Source organism: Polistes canadensis, unplaced genomic scaffold (assembly GCF_001313835.1).
Source record: "Polistes canadensis isolate GaletaPanama2010 unplaced genomic scaffold, ASM131383v1 scaffold_14, whole genome shotgun sequence".
NCBI classification, from domain to species: Eukaryota; Metazoa; Arthropoda; class Insecta; order Hymenoptera; family Vespidae; genus Polistes; species Polistes canadensis.
Genome location: NW_014569561.1, coordinates 19,352 through 30,967, shown reverse-complemented (window position 1 = coordinate 30,967; position 11,616 = coordinate 19,352). Strand labels below are relative to the sequence as shown.

The following is an 11,616-nucleotide window of genomic DNA, read 5'->3' as shown; positions in this document are numbered from 1 at the left end:
TGTTGTTTGTAACACCTTTATCATTGTCTGATTTGATGATATTTTCTAAGTCTGGACCAGTTGTTAGGTTCTTATTACTCCCATAGCGACTTCTTATGGCGTATTTTCTCTGTATATTGTCAATGTTTATTATTAAATATTTTTCAAATAAAATCTAGTGTCCTTTCTTTTACCGGATCTGACCATCGACGCACAAAATATCGGTAAATATACATATATTAATCTATATATATATATATTACATATAGCTGATATTGTCATTCGGCCGTGTTAAAATAAACGTAAGCAAACGCATACCGATAATCATTGATAGCATGATCAGGGTCGAGGCTGGCCACCTGCGGCCAACGTATCGACGTCGACAGAACCACCGTGAAAAATTCCGAAGTCCGTATATTCGCTTTAGTAGCTTCGTGGCCGGCCCCCCGATAACACGCTGTACTATTCGGTTATCTTCACTCGTCAATCAACTCAATTGAACGCGATGTAAAACGACACGACGCCTTACTTTGGATCTTTCAAAATTCTTACCTAAATGCTTACCTAGATAGGCTTCTCGAAACACAAAGAATAAAACCGTACTAACAAACAATTATTCCATAAATTGAATCACACCAAAAGGTGTATGTCAAGGATGCTTATGTTATATCTTCAAACGTTACTCCATTTTCGGTGATTTTAATCACTAGTTATCACGTAAAAAGCTGGAAAATTTTATTACTCTTTCGTCTTGATTGAACCAACAAAGTTTCTTATATTTGAAAAAGAGTAGAATAGCAAAGAGGAAAGAAAGTATCAAATATGAAGATATCCGAAGAATCTTCGAAAAGAAGAACGTCAAAGTGACGGCTGCGATTGGCATAATATAAAGTAAGTATTTTCTTTTGGTTAGGGTTCTTATCGCGAGCAATGCTATAGAATTAATCGAAAATCGAAGAGTTACAATTAGTGAGAAAAAAAGATTCGTTCACCTTATTCATTAATTCATTTATAATCAATGATCGCGATCGATGCAGGTGTGCTCGATTTTTACGTAACAAACATGTGACGCAAGATTAATTTTATTCTGCTTTTGCTTTTGTAGAAAGCAAATTAAGAACAGCAAGTTTCTAAGAATTTTTGGAAAGGAAAGATTTGACAAATTGTGGGGATCATCTCTTTATCGAAGTTATTTATACAATAATTACTAATTATAATATTGACAAATACTTAACGAATGTATATTCGAATTATCTGAGATAAAGAGAAAATTAATAATACATTAAGGGACTAGGAGTCATTTAAGAAGAGCTCAGTTGGTTAATCGAAAGGAGAATAGACTCGTTAGATAAGATTCTCTGATAGGCGTGCGTACATACCTATCTGTTGACACTGCGTCTTGTCGTTATCGGCTAGATAAGATTTCTGCGTCTTTGTCAAACTTGGAATATCAGTCGAATACACAAATTTGAGTGGTGCACCGAGAAAAACGAATAAAGGAGGAAAAAATTTGATTGAATAATTAGAATTTCTGAAATAATCAAAATATACTACTTCCCTTTTCTATTTTCATTTGGTCAAGAAGATTTTCCTTCTCAAGCTGAAGGGTGAGTCCGAATAATAAACGATCTTGTTTATTCATTTCCCTAAATCTTGAGTCGATCGTGGAAAAGGAAAATTTTGATTGTGGCCATATTGGTATGATCGTACATCGAAATGAAGCAAATTTCATCCCGAACGTGGAAGAAAGTTGAAAAATTATCACAGGATAGAAGATCTCTTGGTCTCCTCGGTGTTGTTTCATTTGTCTCACTTTTGTTTTCTTTCGTTATTAGGAATGACGCCATCGGGATCGTTGTGCAACCGAGTCAGTCATTGCGAAATATCGTTCCGTCGCTTTTCCGCGCTTTCAGACGAAATAAAACGTCTTCCGCGTTATGTAAAAAGAAAAAAAGAAAAAAAAAGAGAAGAAAAAGAAGATAAAAATATAAAAGCATTGTGTCTTGGCTCGTATTGCGATCGCTAACAATAAAAGGCGAAGAGATATAACGATGCTTTTTAATTGTGGGTGCGCGTTTAACGAGTCTCGTTAATTCCAGGAAAGCAAACGCTACTAAATCCTATTGTCTTTTCTTTTTCTCTCTCTCTCTTCTCTATTTCTACTCTTTTGACCAAAAATACGATCGAAAGAGAAGAAAACACCATTTGATTTTCTGATTCGAAGGATTCGAAGCTTCGTAGAAAAAACGACAGATTTATATTTCAACGAAAGGACAAATTTCGCAATAAATTTGTAAAATCATTGTCATCGTGCTGATTTGTCGTTACGTTACGTTACGTTTACATTTATTATTGAATCCTTAAAGAAATGAACGAAGCAAAACGAAAGTACGAATAATCGATTAGATCGATCGTTCTCGGTCGAATGAAAACAAATTTTGAGTTACTATTAAGTCCGACGATTAATCAGCGTATATCGTAACACGATCAACATTTCGGTACGATCGCGTCGCGGCTTTCGTGCTTAATCAAATATCCTTATCGTCGTATGATACATTAGCGAGTGTACACCTTGGTGGTACCGACCTTGCCCGTCTTTTTTCGTTTAACTTTTTACTTAAAATAGCCCAATAATCGCTTTGGCTTAATTAGGAGAAGGATAGAAAATACATATATGAATGTATCTAGAGTTTCCTCGTTTGTATCTTTAGATAAATAATCATTTATCATTATTATAGAACAATTTTTATTTCGAATGGGCGCGATGTTACTCGACCGCGAGAACAAACTCATGCGAGGTGCATAATTCTTAGAATTTACCGCGTCATTATCGCGATAAAGCTTTATTTGCAGGTAATTAAGTTTATCTATCTGTCTATAGTAGTCGCGTAAACTTAATGAGAAGCCAAGAACAAAAGAGAAAAACATGTTATTTCGTCAGACATTCGGTTAGATTTTTACTCCAATTGGTGGGCACTTTTATTATTGTTATAATAATAGAAAAAGACAAGAGAGAGAGTTAAGCGTACTTTTTCCCCTTTCCAAAACGTGTAATACAAGCATGTAGAGATTAGATATCTGATTCGATCAAGAGCATCTCAAGAATGACAATTAATACACGAAGAGTTATTAACTCGTAGAGAGGGTTGCATCAAAAATCGTGTTCATTTTTTAATAAGACCCTCGCGAAATCTCATTTTTCGAAAGTTTAAGTATCAAGGTATATGAGAAGAATCATTTCATTGGACGAGAAGGCGCTAATACATTAAAACGACGAATCGCAATACGAATGAGTACTAAACGTCATTAGCATAATCATGTGACTGCTCGAGACGATCGTGTGAGACACGTGTTTTCAATAACGAAATGGCAACCAATTTCAAAGCCCTTTTCGCACGATACCACCTTTTTCTTGCTTTTCTTCCTCCTTCTCCTCTGCGTGTTCCACCGGCGTCACCGTCACCGTCACCGCTACCGCCACCGCTAACGCCACCATTGCCGCCAATGACAGAGAACGTAGGCAAAGTGTGCTAACGAAGAATAGATAAAGAAATAAAATGAGCCTAATGGCATTCAGTCGCTCGCCGACGAGCAAACGATTGCTGTTACGTATTCCTTCAGCTCGAAAACAAAATCAAATCTTGTGATTTTAGGTGTAAAGAGAGTTTGTTCGAGAAATGCGTTGGATGATAGAAACATGATGAGATTCTCGTGCTTTCCGAGAGCGAGTATTCTCAGTCAACGAGGTAGCATCAATTTTACGCACGACCCCGATGGCGGATCAAACGTTTCGTCGGTCGTCGTGGTGAGTACTTTTTCCAATTCGTAAATAATATCTATCGTAAATAATATCTATGCACATCAAAACATAGACATTTTATCGCTCGTCTAATCGGGGATTAAAAGTACCTTGACCACTAGCACTGTGTCTTATCACGACAAGTATTATTATTTTTCTATTTGTGTCTGTGTTTAATGTGTGCGTTAGAACGGAAGCACGAGAAGTCCCATCGCATCCAGTTACAAACAATCAGGCGAGCCGGATCTTACTTATGGTGTCGTAAGTATCAAAAATGCTTTCCTTTTATTTGTTTTCTTAACTTTCGTCATTCCCCTCGCGATTTTTCGTATCTCCGACAGATACGTCCGCTACCAAATACTATTGCATCGAATGGAACGGTGACCTCGAGCAAAAGTCGAGTCATAGAAGCTCCTAGAGTGACTAGTCATCGGGAACCCTTAGAAACACACGAGGAAAGAGTCGAACAGAAAGATGAATACGAGCAAGTACAACTGGCTAATCCTCGCGGGGGTGTTATCGGGAGGACACCTACGCCGCCAACCTCGGCACCTATACCTTCCTACGAAAAGGATCCTAGGTAATTCTTATTTATTCATCTATCCGTCTACCCTTCCAGCTTCCTTCCATTTATTAGAATTTATTTGACGTACAGGAGCGCGAGGCAAATAAAGCGTGCCATTTTGGAGAACGAGTTTCTTGGTAATCTCGAAAACAGTCAGGTGGAGGCTCTCGTATCTGCCATGTATCCGAAACAATTGGCGCCCAATACGATGGTCATTCGCGAAGGAGACATAGGTGAGCGCGCGCGCGCCTATCAATTTTTTTCCTCGACTCGTTTCGAAAACAATGCTCTATGCCTTTTTTTTGTCAGGATCTCATTTGTACGTGTCGGCGGAGGGAGAATTCGACATATATCAAGGTAGCCAGTTTCAACGAACCTTTGGCCCTGGTGTTGCCTTCGGAGAGATAGCCTTGCTTTACAACACTAAAAGGCTTCGTTCTATCGAAGGTAAATCAACAAATAATAGCCATATAATAGATTTCATTCTCTCTTCTCATTACCAATAATATATTTTTTCTATCCATTTGCGATTAGTTAAGAAGTCTGGCAAAGTATGGGTACTGGATAGGACGGTATTTCTAATGGTGATGATGAGGAGTGCCCAGGAACGCCTCGAAGGTAACATCCGTTTCCTCCAGCAAGTTACCGTTCTTCAGAAACTACCTGAACCGAGAGATCAGATACTCGCAAAGATCTCCGACCTCATACGCGTGGTAAGAATATTTTCATTATCTAATTGTGATCGACTTGTCATCTCTATTAGACTTCGAAATCTCTTCTATAGAAAGGTTCGCTCGCTTGCTCGTAGGAATTTTTTCCAGCGGGCGCAAGGATCGTACGGCAAGGTGAAAAGGGCGACAAGTTCTTCATAATTAGTGGAGGAAACGTAAGAATAACCAAGGACACCGAATACGGTGGCGAAGAGGAATTAGTGGTTCTCAGTAAAGGACAGTATTTTGGGGAAAAGGCTCTTTACGATGACGAAGGAGAACATCGTCGACACGCGAATGCGATCGCTCTTGCACCTGGAGTCGAATGTCTTACCCTAGACGGATCGTTAGTAGTCATCTGTTTTTATCATTTCTAATTGTCAATATTTCACTCCCTATCCGGCATTTTGTTTTTCTTGACGACCCATTTTTTCCAGATCCTTCCTCAATTATTTGGGCAGTCTCGAAGAAATTCGCAACAAGGATTGGCTCGCCGAATACGAAAAACAAAAGAGTTCGTTGACGCCGAAAAAGTGGACGAACGAGTACTCAAATCTGACATTATTTGATCTCGAAACTAGAGGAACGCTTGGCGTTGGTGGTTTCGGACGCGTCGAGTTGGTCACTTTAAAGAATGATCCCGATAAAAGTTTTGCTCTTAAAAAGTTGAAGAAAAAGGTTATGGTTGATCAGCAACAGCAGGAGCATGTTCTCAATGAGAAACACATAATGCAGGCCTGCGATTCACCTTTCATATGCAAGTACGTCTTTAACTTGCCTAAACTTTAAACAATCTTATCATTGTTTCCATCTTTTGCTAGACTTTATCAAACGTACAAAGATTCCAAGTACGTATACTTCTTGATGGAGATCTGTCTGGGAGGGGACGTCTGGACGACCCTACAAAAGAGAAGATTTTTTGACGATGCAACGGCACAATTCATGGTAGGCTGCGTTGTAGAAGCTTTAGATCATCTACATTCATTGAATATCGTTTATCGAGATCTCAAGCCGGAAAATTTAATGCTCGATTCTCGTGGCTACCTCAAACTGGTACGTCCTTAATTTTGGTACTTAGCTTCAAACAATATGCTTCGATATTTTTCTTCTATCTTTCAATTCTTTGCAGGTTGATTTTGGATTCAGCAAAAAGATTGGTCCGGCCAAAACGTGGACCTTTGCTGGTACACCTGAATACGTTGCTCCGGAAATAATATTAAACAAGGGACATGATCGGTAATCATTTCTCCTTCTTTCTCTCTTTATCTCTCTATCTTTCCTATAATCGAACTCAACAAAAAAAATAATACTACTATTTATTTGCTATCGAACGAAAGGGCGGTGGATTATTGGGCCCTTGGCATCCTGACCCACGAGCTCCTGATTGGCAAACCACCCTTCCGTGCTGCCGATCATATGACAACGTACAACAAGATTCTCAAAGGGATTGAAGTCGTCGGTATACCGAGCGTTATTAATAAACACGCCAACAATTTTATTAAGAAACTTCTACGGCATTCCGCTTCCGAGAGACTGGGATATCTAAGAAATGGCATACAGGATATACGCGATCACAAGTAATGAAATTTTGTTTAATCTTGTAGACATATCGAAGGGGTAACCGTTAAGTTGCCGAATAATTCATTTCATTATTTTATTTCAGATGGTTTTCCGGATTCAATTGGGAAGCTCTTCAACGATTAGCTTTGCCTGCTCCTATAGTGCCAACGGTAAATATTACCTTTTGTTGTACTTTTAAACACGTTCCTCTTTTCTATCCCTTCATACTCCTTTTCCTTAACCGTTTGAGTTCCAAGTAACGCGATCGCAGATCTATTGCGCTGTTCGGAATTTTTCGACCCTGTTTTTGTTTAAAAGCCTCTGGAATTCAAACAAAATTAATTTCTTTCATTTCTTTTCCTAGGTACGAAATCGGATCGATACACGAAATTTCGAAAGATATCCACCGGAACGAGATATTCCGCCGGACGAATTTTCAGGTTGGGACAAGGACTTCTGATTAGTAGAAGATTTTTCTTTTCATCATTCGCATCGAAGATGATTCTTATTTTTCACAATGGCGCATTATTTTGATAAGATTAATATAAGACTATAAAATAATAAATGACACATAATGTCAACGCATTCTTGTTTTTTGGAGAAGAAGATGAAGAAAAAGAAAAATCCTAGATACGCGATAAGAATTATCTCGTGATATCAGATACGTGATATCCGATTTATTACCTTCTCTACAATAGAATGTTTGAAATACCTTTCATCGAAGCTCTGGGAAAGACTTTTGCTGTGTTTTCTTACGATTGTATATGTTACCGTCATAACCGGAAATCCGCCATTGCTAGTAATTCTTCAGCATTCTCATCAATTAGACTTTTATACATCGATACGCATCTTTGGTGTCTTAATTCAACAAATGACATTGTAGTTGTTATTTTTACTTGAACCTTTAATTTTCGCAAAACATTAAATCATCGAAATCGTCGAAATTAATTATAAAATTAAGCTGAAACTTGAGAATATATGTTTTTCAATAAAGAATTTTTCTAAATATTTCGAAGTCTTTTGTTAAGAGGAATTGTTACATCTCCAAACAAATACGTGTAAAAAAGAATATACGGTATTAGACGCAAATATTCAATCAAAGTTATGTGATCGACGCGTTGTCATCGACGTAATTGTTATCGATCGCAATTCTTTATCACCGCGAAAACAAAGAGCTTTTTTAAACAAATAGTATGGTAGCTGATTAAATGAAATAGCAAACGCGTAAGGTTTATCTTTCAATAGTTTTTTTTTTTTCTATGCACCAGGCCAACCAGGAGTGTTATCCTCGACTGATAAGATCTATGCTTATGACCGTTAGTGGAATCAATCAGTCGAGTTTGATATCTTTCGGAGATACCACAATCGAAAGACTAAAGGTAATTTTGATCGAGCTATCAGTCTCGTCGATCCCCCACCCCCCCCCCAACTATCTATTGTCCTTCTGCTAAATATTTGGTAGCACATGTAATCCTTTTTTTTTTCATCAACAATTTATCCTTTATCCTTTATCCTACTTTATTCTTGATTAATGTATAATAGTAATATTTTTTTTAAGAAGTCGATAAGATTTTTCAAAATGTCTTGATTATTCCGATAAAGGAAAAAAAAAACGCAAAACAAACTGGATTTCTTAGTGAACATTTTTTAAAAGTTCGTTTTTGTAAGCGGGCCAAGAAAGAGGGAGAGAGAGAGAGAGAGAGAGAGAGAGAGAGAGAGAGAGAGAATGTCTTTGAAGAAGTTTCGAAGTGGTTTCACGGTTAAACTATGGAAAGGAAAACAGTCAAACAACGGCACCGAGGATTTTTATCGTGATTTAACGAACTTGCGAAAATATGGCGTTATCGGTGAGCCCGAGGAAACAGAAACGACAATATTGAACTACGATAAAAATGAACGGTATTGTATTTTCATTTTCTTCCCCACCCGTCGTCGTTCTTTTCATTTCCTTTCTTTCAGCTCGTATAACGAGATTCAATTTTCTCGCAGGTCAAAGGAAATGATTAAAAAAGCGATATCGCAAAATAAATTTCTTGGTAATCTTGGAGAGGCCAACATAGAGAAACTCGTGTCCGCAATGCAACCTCGAGAGGTTTTAGCTAATACGAGACTCATTAAGGAAGGTGAAACAGGTGAGATACAAAGAAAGAGTGTATTCGATCGAATCAAATTCATTTCGAACGAAACAAATGTTTAGGCTCGCATCTATACGTCTCGGAAGAGGGGACTTTTGAGATTTACGTTGGAAATACGTTTTACGGAAGATTCGGAGCCGGAGTGGCTTTTGGTGAACTTGCTTTGCTGTATAATATCAAAAGATTATGCTCGATAGATGGTATATCAGGCCTATCTTTCTTATTAGAATAAAGGACTACTGTTCTTAATCCTTGATCTTCCTAATTTTTTCTTTCTCGATCAAATGCATATTTTTTTGTTCTCATTTCAGTACTGACGAACGGAAAAGTTTGGATACTCGATAGGAAGAGCTTTCACTCTATAGTAAATAGAAACATGAGAGAATCTACGAATTACAATCTTAAAATGCTTCGGCAGATCGAAATTCTGAAAGAATTACCCGAAGAAGTGCTTTCAAAGATGTCAGATTTGATAGTCGTGGTAAGATTAATTAATGCTCGATCAATCCTTATTTCCGATCGGTGATTATTTTCACGAAATTGCAGGAATTTTTTCTGGGAAACAGTTACATTTTTCGCGAAGGAGAGCCAGGCTTCAAGTTTTACATAGTCAACGGTGGAAACGTTAAAATAACGAAAAATAAATCGTACGGGGGCGAGGAAGATTTGATTTTCCTTGAGAAGGGTGATTATTTCGGTGAGAAAGCACTTTATGGTGACACCGAATGTCATCGACAGGCAAATGCCGTGGCTCTGCCACCTGGCGCCGAATGTTATACCATCGATAGACAGTAAGTCAGCAGTCATTTAAATTGATTTATTTACTTACACGGAAGGATTCGTCTCCTTCGGATTCCATCCTAAAGTAAACAATCTATTTTAGATCCTTCATCGATTATCTCGGTGGACTAGAATCAATTAAGAATAAGAAATGGGTTATCAATAAAAAACCGGCTGTTAAAGATAATTGGAAGGAAGAATTTCACGATTTGACCTTAGCCGATTTAGAAATCGAGAGTACAATCGGTAAAGGTGGTTACGGAAGAGTGGAATTGGTTATCACAAATTCAATGCCAAATATCAGTTTTGCTAGGAAAAAAGTCAGGAAGAACATGATCACGAAAAATAAGTTACAAAAGATTATCTACAATGAAAAATACAATCTTATGGCTTGTGATTCTCCTTTCATTTGCAGGTTTGTCTATATTACATATATCGATATATAGGCAGCCCTCGAATAACACGGCTAATTGGTTCCGTGTTATTCGATAATAATAATTCGTACAATTTTGGAAATAACGTTCCATGCGATTCGAAATTCATACAAATTTGTACGTTTGGTTCCAAAGATGGAACGGATGGTTCGTGCAATTCAAGTACCGTGCTATTTAAGGGATGCCTGCATATAGATTATATTTATAATACTTAAGAGCACACATGACCTATACATTGATGGAAACGATCAATCTTCTATTTTATAGATTATTTCGAACGTTCAAAGACAAGAGATACCTTTACTTCCTTTTGGAGATCTGTCTCGGTGGAGATCTACGAACGGAATTGCAAAAGAAGGTTCGTTTCGAACCTTTTGAAGTAAAGTTCATCGCTGCTTGCATCGTCGAGGCCCTTAATCATTTACACTCGCTTGGCATCATTTACAGAGACCTCAAACCCGAAAACATATTGATCGACCACAACGGCTACGTTAAACTCGTAAGTATTTCTCTCTTACTCTCTCTCTCTCTCTCTTGTAATCAAATTTCCTTCAATCCCGTTAGTCTTCGTTCGCCCCTTGGCGAGATGAAAATTAATGTTGACTAAATCTATCCGATATTTATCCCGTAGACCGACCTTGGATCGAGCAAATTCATTGGCCATTATAAGACTATGACATATATCGGCACACTCGAGTATTTAGCTCCGGAAATCATTCAGAGTTTAGGGTACAATAGGTCGGTAATTATACCAATACTATTATCGATTTATCGATACTCTATTACCTATGTATATCGTTTGGATCTTTCAAAGGGCTGCCGACTATTGGTCCTTGGGCATCGTCATCTATGAGTTGTTGTGCGGCTGGACTCCCTTTCAAGGTATAAACGAGGTCGAAGTTGGCAATAATATCATCACGGGTATCGAGACAGTCCAAATACCTAAAATACTTTCCAATTCAGTCAAAGATATTATTCAACGTTTGCTCAAAGCAGACCCTACGAAAAGGCTCGGCAACTTGCAAAACGGTGCTGCGGATGTTCGTCATCACAGGCAAGCGCATATTTTGTTTATTATTTAGCCTGAAATACAGGAACATATAATTAACGAGATTTCTACAAATCCTCTCTAGATGGTTCAAGGATTTCCAATGGAAATCGTTAAACAATTTGTCTATGTCTTCGCCCATCAAACCTACGGTAATTTTAATACGATTTATTCAAAGATTAGTTTGTTAGCAAAAAAATGATTTATCTTTATCTTTATTCGTAGGTGAAGCATTATACGGACACAAGGAATTTTGATAGATATCCACCTGATCGCGATGAAGCGCCATTAGATTTTTCAGATTGGGACGAAAACTTTTAAGGAAACGCTAGGAAACTTTTTTATCGAAATTCTTAGAAGTTCTGTTTGTTTAGCATAACGTTTAGGAAAAATGACTAATTAGAGATAAATTAATTCAAGTTTAGGAAAAATTGTATAAAACATAATTTGAAGAAAGTCATAAATACGTATATTTTAGGCTCAATAAAATAGAAAATTTTTAAGTAAATCGAAAGGGATCATCTGAAAAAGTAACCGATTTGGTGTTGAAGGAAAACTTTAGGACAAAAGAATTTGAAAAAAGCGCGCTTGACGTTTAATGATATT

At 37.5% G+C, this 11,616-nt stretch overlaps 2 protein-coding genes across 3 annotated transcripts; both read left to right on the top strand.

Moving 5' to 3' along the window:
- The first annotated feature begins 181 nt into the window (after nt 1–181).
- On the top strand, nt 182–7,191 carry LOC106793441 (cGMP-dependent protein kinase, isozyme 1-like). 2 transcript variants are annotated; one of them, XM_014760355.1, is made up of 14 exons: nt 182–203; nt 3,633–3,784; nt 3,968–4,039; nt 4,120–4,358; nt 4,434–4,576; nt 4,653–4,790; nt 4,878–5,056; nt 5,152–5,399; nt 5,491–5,814; nt 5,875–6,106; nt 6,183–6,289; nt 6,391–6,630; nt 6,717–6,783; nt 6,978–7,191. In XM_014760355.1, exons 2-14 carry the CDS (start codon nt 3,677–3,679, stop codon nt 7,071–7,073), a joined length of 2,193 nt encoding a protein of 730 aa, XP_014615841.1. In that variant the 5' UTR covers nt 182–203; nt 3,633–3,676; the 3' UTR covers nt 7,074–7,191. The 2 variants fall into 2 exon arrangements, with proteins under 2 accessions (XP_014615841.1, XP_014615840.1); XM_014760354.1 differs by lacking the exon at nt 182–203 and adding an exon at nt 269–870.
- Nucleotides 7,192–8,335: 1,144 nt separating this feature from the next.
- LOC106793442 (cGMP-dependent protein kinase 1-like) lies at nt 8,336–11,409 on the top strand. Its single transcript, XM_014760356.1, has 11 exons — nt 8,336–8,512; nt 8,603–8,745; nt 8,811–8,948; nt 9,060–9,229; nt 9,295–9,539; nt 9,632–9,943; nt 10,230–10,461; nt 10,594–10,700; nt 10,777–11,016; nt 11,096–11,162; nt 11,236–11,409. The coding sequence occupies exons 1-11, from the start codon at nt 8,340–8,342 to the stop codon at nt 11,329–11,331; spliced, it is 1,923 nt and encodes a 640-aa protein (XP_014615842.1). The 5' UTR covers nt 8,336–8,339; the 3' UTR covers nt 11,332–11,409.
- The last annotated feature ends 207 nt before the right edge of the window (nt 11,410–11,616 follow it).